We start from the raw sequence: 8,793 nt of genomic DNA, 5'->3' as shown, positions 1-8,793 counted from the left end.
CGTTGATAGCTGGACCAATTGTTGGTTGAAATGTTGCAAAGGAAATATCTGCTGAAGCTTTTCGCCAGACACTAATCATAGCAATAGGTCTGTGACATTTCCTGATTGGCTTAAGGACATGCCAATCATTGATTGCCTTTCCGGCCTACGTTGATCTGACTCATTTTATAAGCTGTACTAATTCCTATAGATCATTTTCCAGACGGTTCTGCCATGACTAGTGTCTGGCGAAAAGCTTCAGCAGATATTTCCTTTACAACATCTCAACCAACAATTGGTCCAGTTATCAACGCTATTTTTCAAGTTTTGAACAACTCGACTTTAAAGATCTACGTATCTACATGTGCCAGTGTTTCCATTTATATTTTAAAATCTGTGCCAGAACTCAGCTAACAGATGTTTCCGTATATAAAAGCTATCTTTAATATCACTGTATTTGTTGGGGATCTTCATTTGTTTGTTTTCATGCAAGAGCGTGAACTGTGTAGTAATGAGTTGTATGTTTCTTGTAATACTGTTGATTATATTTATCAAAACCTATTTATCAATTACTCTGAACTGGTTGTTCTTATAAATGTAAAAAACCTGGTACTAACTGTGACGTAATAATTAGTATGAACTGTGCTCTTGCGTTTATCAAAGTCTGTATGGAGTGGAAATAGCTCAAAGCTGGTTGCTCTGTCTATACCAATAATCATTGTATGAACAAGCTTACCCACGAAGATGTGTGAATAAAATCAACTAACTATTAATGATACAGGCTTAACTAACTTATTTTTAAAAAGTTTAAAATGAGAAAAAACATGTTATGCTGGTGCGTATAACACTTAAGGGGGGGGGGGGTATGTATGCGTATTGTTTCATCACAAGATAATACATTCACGCTTGTATGTGTGAATGTTTTCGGCCATTTCATTGTTGAACGACAGTAAACACCGACGATGTTGACGTTATCTGTAAAGATAATAAAAGCGACACAGTTATTCTATATATAGATATCCTAGTGATAACATAACAGTTCATGGTTGAACACCTTTAGAGGTGACCTCGTTATTGTTATTACCGCTCACACTCAATACGTAATAGGTTTTCTGCTGCTCTATGTAACGCGTTCTGCGATATACCTTTCGTTTCAATACACAACGTTTGATTGAAGCCACTCAATACGTAATAGGTTTTCTGCTGCTCTATGTAACGCGTTCTGCGATATACCTTTCGTTTCAATACACAACGTTTGATTGAAGCCACTGCCATCTTGCTGTGTTTATAAAACTAATATATGTTGTATACATCAGCTACCCACCGTCGTAAGGAATGAGTCCACTATATAGTAATCCTCAAAGTTTACTTTTTTTTAGTGATTTCAGAGCCCCAAAACCAAGTTTGTCATAATTATTATTATTATTATTGTCTACTTCGGTAGTGATACGTGTAAAGGTAGATACCGAAAGTAGATAAACAAACAAAAACTCTCGGTTTTTTTTTTTTGGTATTGGAAGTGATAACAAGCGTCAATATCCTTGCATGTGACCTTCAACCTTGATGACTGTAATCCCACATTTTCAAGCCTGTTTCGGGACGAGAAGGGTTGTGTGCCACAATTGGTACGGTACAAGTAATACACATTAATGACAGGATTTGGTTCTCAGGACCTTCGTTATTGCATGGAAAGAAGCACGGGAACTATTTTGACTGCCAGGTAAGTATATGACCCATTATTATATCCCCCTTTCTCTGCAGTATTTTCTTTTTTCTTTTTTACTTTGGAAACAATCATCTTTAACTCCTGACAAAAACAAAAGTTATTCTATTCGGAAGTTATACCTGACTAATAGCAGTAATCCTTGATAAAGGTTTAAAATTGAAACGTCGGGTAATTAATAGAAAAATTTCGATGATTTAGAGCTAAGGCCAGGCGTGGCCTACTAGTATAGTGTGCCGGATTGTGATTCAGAGGGTCCATAGGTAATGTCTGTTTGTACAACATGGCCATACGGACTTTTTGGCCAAGAGTCACGGTTAAATCCCACTATTCCATTATTTTGGTGTTTACAAGCAGCTGCCCCCCCCCCCTCAGTGGCAGAGCGATACGTCTACGGACTTACAACGCTAGACTCCGGGTTTCGATACCCGTGGTGGGCAGAGCACAGATAGCCCATTGTGTAGCTTTGTCATTAATTATAAATAAACAATAAATAAATAATACAACCAGCTTTCCCCCTAGTCTTTCAATTCAAAATTAGGGACGGCTGGTGCAGATTCAATTCAAAATTAGGGACGGCTGGTGCAGATATTCATTTGTGCGAACATTTGAAACAAACAATAAGAGCTAAACGTCATTTAGTTATTGTCATTGTTATTCTTTCATTTTTAACAAACAGCAGAATGTAAAAAACAACTCTGTTATTGCGATTAAAGTTGAAAAGGAATCATCATATTTACATTCCAAACGATTAAGTGACGTCCCTTGTTCTAGGACTGAGTAACCCTAAAAGTAAGTTTCACAACAAAACAGGAGGTCAAACAGTGTTATATTTTAAATAAGGTTGTTATTGTTTGGAATTAAGCACAATGGGATATCTGTGATCTGCCCACCACGGGTATCGAAACCCGGTTTCTAGCGTTGTAACTCCGCATACATACCGCTGTGGCACTGGGGGGACATTTTAGATAAGGATAATTCAAAGTTGATTGCAGATATCCTTATTCTCTTCTTAAAGACTACTTCACCAAGTTAATGAGATCCTACTTGGTTTTGATATCTGTGGATCAGTAAGCGTTATAATAGATTATTGTTTTCCATTCCGACAGTATCCTAGCGTACCCCTATATTTTGAATCCGAGAGGTCTTTGGTTCGCTACTCGAATGAAAGTCAAATCCCACTATTCGGTCAGGCAAAAAAATACTTCAACAGCTAGCGATGGGTGCCACGAACTGACTGGCTTCCCTTTTGTATATCAGCTCAAAATTAGGGACGGTTATATTCAAAAAGCCCTTGCACAAAATTCTTAAAGAACAAACGTAAACAAAAAATATTCCTAAGTGTGCTATATATTTGTAATTCGGATTTGTTGTGAGCTTTAATGATACAAAAAGGAGACCGTGACATCGAAATATCATCTGCTCTACTAGTGAAGGGCACTTCTGCCATCTATATTCTGATACACTGTGCAGTGTTACGGCAATAAACTTCTCCGCGCGGAGAACAAAAAAAGGGACAAAAGCATCTAGAACGAAGTCAACTTGACAGTTTACTGGATAAGGTGTCATGATTCTGAATAAACGAATTTTTTTAAAAATTTCCACGTTAAAATACGAGCAAAGTAAAAAACAAATATGGTTTGCCAGTATATAACACTCCTTCATGATTGCCCACTTTGATTTCATACATACATATCTAATGAAAGCAGTCTTTTTTTGGATGGATGTGTTATATCTGTTATGAAAGTTTAGGCATTTAATCAAATATTTTATCGTAGTTTGTTAAGTACGTAACAGAGGAAATAGTTAGCTACTTTCAACAGCTACAGTTTGATAAAAGAGTTACAGTTTTATGTACACAGTTTACAAATATTCCCTAAATCCACTAGTGTGTATATGCTCTGAGTGGCTAGAATTTATATTACAGACTAGGTTGTTCTAAAGAAACCGACAACGACCATTTTGACGTTATCTAAGAGTACCCGATATAAACCCCATAACCCGAGCGATTTCGGAAATTAAACTTTCTTTCTTTGTGCAGAAGTGAGTTAGCATTAAGGAAACTTTGTGATTACACTGTTCAGTAAACGTTAGAATACTTTATCTCTTATGGTTTGAAAAGTCTAACTCTATGTTCAATGAGAATGACCAGTCACGAGCATAGCGCTAGTCGCTATAGGTAAACCCGTTTCCCTTTAAGTAAGAAACGTTATATTGAACTAAATGGGATCTCAAATGAATTAGTTGACGACAAGGCGTTTTGAAACCAGAAAGCCAGTTGAACAGTTCACTAGTTTTTGATATATATAACACATCATTTCAAGTCTGTTTATTTATTTGCCCCAAATCAGTTAATTTAATGAAGTTCAGAATTACTTCGTTATTTATCCTGCCGATCCTCCAATTCAAAGCGGACCTAACTAGTAAAACAAAGTTTAGAATAGCATCTTCTATGTACTGCTTTAAACTTAAAAACTGTTAGCAGTTAATTCAAAACTGTAAATACCTTTTTATATGGGTCAATATTTCCAAACAAAGCATCCGAGTTATCAGAGAATTAAGCGTTATCGATCTACAGCAGATACTTGCAAAGCTACATCTTAAGCCTTGTCTTTATAAATAAATAGTTTTGATTTGTCTTTCTAAAAAAAATAACATCCAGAATTGCATAAAGCATCTCTTAAAGTGCTGTTATTTCCAAATTCTCAATATTCAATATGCTTGCAAGTTTGTAGTTTCAGGGGGGTTTCGCCTCTCAGGGGGACTCTTAATGTGATCACCTAATTCTAATTATTAATTACTAACAAAAATAATTAAGACTTAGATGATAATATAGGCTAGTAACCTTAACAACTATTGATATACTTTCATCACAACCTTACCGTAAGTACTTTACAGCTGTTGTTGTTGTTGTTGTTTTTAGCACAAAGCTATACAATGGACTATCTGCTCTCTGTTAACCACAGAGAACCTAACCTTGGATTATAGCTTTGTAATTGCGTAAATTTACCGCTGACCCACCCGAGGACGTTTTACAGCTACCTGAGTCTCTTTTAGAAAGAGAACAGAATAAAATTGTAACTTTTTCACTTAGTTATAGTTAGTTGTACCTCACTTGTAATTTTCACCTTGAATGGAACTTCTTTATTATTTATGAAATTGGTGTGACACAAGTTTTGAAGATCATTAGTTGTTTTTCTCGAAATACGGTATTTTTGTGAGATGTTCTTAAAACCATGCATTTGATATATCAGTATCTTTTAAACAAATAGTCAAAACTTGTTGTTGTTGTTGATCTTGGAAGCTATCAGTAATTAAAGTTCTGCTACTTGTGTACCTAGATTGTAAGATAAATAGGGAAAAGTAGGGATCGTTGGTTATTCGTAAAATTGCTATAAGAAGTATCCAAAACCAAATAAATGCTACAATGAAAAGTACACAAACAAGTAAAGTGATACTAGTTGGATAGATTTTTAAATGATTTTCAATCTCTTCTTTGGTTGGCAAATTTAGACTGCTTCGTTTAGCTATAGAGATCACAGTGTCGTTTGGAACAGCAAGACTCAGAAAGTTATATTCGTATAGCGAGATTGTTAAAAGATGCAAAGCCAAAATACATAACATGTCGAAGAATGGATCCTTCATTGTTCTCCATGGAAGTGGATAAACTCGCACGATAAACCTTGGGAACAGCAAGGCTCAGAAAAAAAAATGTCCTATGCCAATCCTAAGTACAACTCTTATCTACAAAATAAAAGCTATTGTTACGAAAGAGAACCCTCCGACTCAAAAACTCATTACGCTAAAGCTGAGTGTATCTCTCGATACTGTTAACAAGGTAATAAACGATAATTTAAAGTTGAGTTGACCAAGAGTTCAAACTTTCAGGCCACTTCGAAATTGGTAATTGTTTTCATGAGAAAGGTGTTTGAAAAAATTCGAAGCACAGCAATCCCATTCGATTCGACCTCATAGATGTCAAGTCTCGTCATTGGCGCTCCCATGGACTTTCGTGCCTTTGGTCTTATTAAAAGTGATCTTGGAAATTTATGTCTACGTACAGTGAAAGGTCTGAGGAAAGTTGTCAAGATGTGTTGTCTAAGATTGACCTCGCTGTCCTTAGCTGAAGCTTGTTACTTTGTAAATGGCGATTTCGAGAAGTTGTGCGCAACCATGACCAATAAACTGAGAATGATAGACAACGAATAAATTAGTCTCAAGGGTAGCATAGGACCTGGACCATTGGCCTTATCAAGTACATTGACTCTCAGTATATTTGGAATAAGATATATGATTTTGATGATAATATTTCAATATCATCATCGTTTTTCTTTCGTTTTATAAATCTTGAAGATATCTTTGATATACGGAAACATCTGTTAGCTGAGTTCTTGCACAGATTTTAAAATATAACGTTGATAAACGGAAACATCAGCTCATGTTGATACGTAGATCTTGAAAGTCGAGTTGTTCAAAACTTGAAAATAGCGTTGATAACTGGACCAATTGTTGGTTGAGATATTGCAAAAGAAATATCTGCTGAAGCTTTTCGCCAGACACTAGTCATAGCAGAATCGTCTGGAAAATGATCTATAGGAAATAGTACAGATTATAGAATGAATCAGATCAACGTCAGATCCTTTAGCCGATCAGGAAATGTCACAGACCTACTGAAGGATATGCAGATTGTATAGGAATTCTTTTTAGCGGCAAAGGACAGGTTTATGTGTTTTAATAAAGGTGACTTCCAAAATATAGAGATGAAAGGTCGACCGACCATTTGCAATAATTTCAAACATTCTATCCGTGTAGTTGTCAGCACGAGTCGGGTTCATTAGTAAATGCTGACCAATCGCTGAATTACATTTTGGTGGTAGAACTTTTTTTTTTACAGGAGCGAAATGTCAGTTTTTTTTACTTTCACACTCTTATTTCGTATCTGACTGTGAAAAAAAAATCCAATGAAAGTGTAGAATTCAAATACTTTTGTTACGAATCTTCAAACAAAACTTGAAATAAGTTTTCCTTGTTGATCAATATAGCTTAGCTATATAAGTAAGAGAAGGACATAAGAAACAGATTGGCTAAGTTGCCCTCTCACGCCATAACCAATAACGTGATATTTATATGTTTTTTCTTTTATATTTGTAGAGATTACTTATTTAATAAAAGGCAGGAGTGTAATGTCCTAGTAGCTTGTGAAATTCACTGTCTCTTACTCGCTGTAACTTATAGGTTACCCCTTGTAGCTTGGTTAGTATGAGTGCTTCCTTTTTTGTTTGAATCAAGCCCAGTGGGCGTATCGGTCTGTGAATCGACAGGACTAAAGTATGAGTCACGATCCAGATTTCCGGCTGTGGGACGTTACGATTGTGAACTGTTTGATTGGGAATTGCTGCGTGGGCCGCGATTGCTACTGACTGACCGTTTGCCCTCCATCTGTCAACAAATCTAAATAAGGACTGTACTGTCCAGGCTCTCTGACCTGACTGTTGAGCCTTTGTGTCGCATAAGGTTGTGTCGTTCAGGTTGAAAACACCAAATTTCATAATCAGGGCCACCCGTGGGCTCAGCGATAAGACTGATAACGCTAAAAAAAAATCGAACTTCGATACTCGCGGTGGGTAGAGAGCAGACAGTCCATCGTGTAGCCTTATACTTGACATAAACAGACAAAATCGTCGTCATCAAGTTAAACAGGAGAATAGTATCCTACGAGGTACTAGTACTAAAATAAAAATTGTATTGTATCCAAAACTTTAACTGTAACAAAGATAAGTCAACAGAAAGACGTCGAAATTTGATCAATGTACCACACTCAATAGTCTTGTCCATCTTCGCGCAGATTGCGATAATGTTTTATTTTTGTACTTTATTGTAATTTAAGAGGAGAAATACTATTCAGTTTTTTAGTTGTTGTAAATATTTCTTTCACTTCGCTTATCCGTTTGAATTGTTACATTTTTCTTTCAAATAATTTGACTCCTTTTTTTTTTCCTCTTTTACACTAGAAGGCGCTAATGTGAATGTTTTGTTAAAATAGAACATGAAATCGTATAGCCGGTTTTCCTGCTCCTGGTTGTTGGTGTTGTTTTCAGTTTTTTGTCTTTTTTTTTTGACACACATACTACTATAGATATAAATGTTCTTAATTTCTTTGGTGTTCTAAAGCAGTGCTTCTCAACTGGGTGAATTATTCGCCCACGGATTAATGAGATCAGAATCAGGGTGAATGAGAATGATGGGGTAAATGACAGGGTGAATGAATATTATCAATTATACAACTAATTCAAGAGCAAAAAAAAACATTTGATATTATTTATTCTAGTTGTAGTTTGATGTATATTTAAGTCATGATAATAAAAATTTTGCATTTTAATTTAATACTTTTTTTGTCTTTTTTTTCTAACTGGGGTGAGTGAGTGAGCTGTTGCGAAACAGGGGTGGATGATATTGGAAATGGTTGTGAAGCACCGAGCTAATGTGTTTGAGAAGATAAGTTAGCGCTTTGTATTTATAAATGTAAATTTACTCAGAATAACTATTCTATTGTTTTCCGTCCGGTTCAAAACAGTAATTAACTTGGAAATATAGAACTGATAAACTAAGTATTGGATTTCCTCTCCTTCTTCTGGGCTCTTCCAAACGTTACTCTTCTCTGTAACCCGACTTCCTCATTCTGTAACTAACACTTTTGGGAGTCTGTACCAATGATTTGGTTGAAGGGCCATTGTTATCTCAGTAAAATCATGTTTTTCGACAAATTAGGACTCACTTCTTAACCATTATTGCTTTGTTTCGGTCGAAGGGCTATTGTTATCTCGATTAAATCATGTTTTATCGACAAATCAGGACTCACTTCTTAACTATTATTGCATTGTTTCGGTCGAAGGGCTATTGTTATCTCAGTAAAATCATGTTTATCGACAAACTAGGACTCACTTCTTAACCATTATTGCATTGTTTCGGTCGAAGTGCTATTGTTATCTCAGTAAAATCATGTTTATCGACAAACTAGGACTCACTTCTTAACTATTATTGCATTGTTTCGGTCGAAGTGCTATTGTTATCTCAGTAAAATCATGTTTATC

The 8,793-nt window shown here is 35.7% G+C and overlaps 1 protein-coding gene across 2 annotated transcripts in view; it reads left to right on the top strand.

The window, feature by feature from the left end:
• Positions 1 to 1,585: 1,585 nt before the first annotated feature.
• LOC106466084 (myelin regulatory factor-like) overlaps positions 1,586 to 8,793 on the top strand; it is an 86,094-nt gene continuing 78,886 nt past the window's right edge. For both annotated transcript variants that reach the window (XM_022394039.1, XM_022394038.1), the window contains exon 1: positions 1,586 to 1,699. In XM_022394039.1, the coding sequence (XP_022249747.1) occupies positions 1,629 to 1,699 (71 nt within the window). In that variant the 5' untranslated portion in view covers positions 1,586 to 1,628. The remainder of the gene's footprint in view (positions 1,700 to 8,793) is intronic.

The sequence above is a fragment of the Limulus polyphemus genome, unplaced genomic scaffold, assembly GCF_000517525.1.
Source record: "Limulus polyphemus unplaced genomic scaffold, Limulus_polyphemus-2.1.2 Scaffold2145, whole genome shotgun sequence".
In the NCBI taxonomy this organism is placed as follows: domain Eukaryota; kingdom Metazoa; phylum Arthropoda; class Merostomata; order Xiphosura; family Limulidae; genus Limulus; species Limulus polyphemus.
This window is presented reverse-complemented; position numbering and strand designations above follow the sequence as displayed.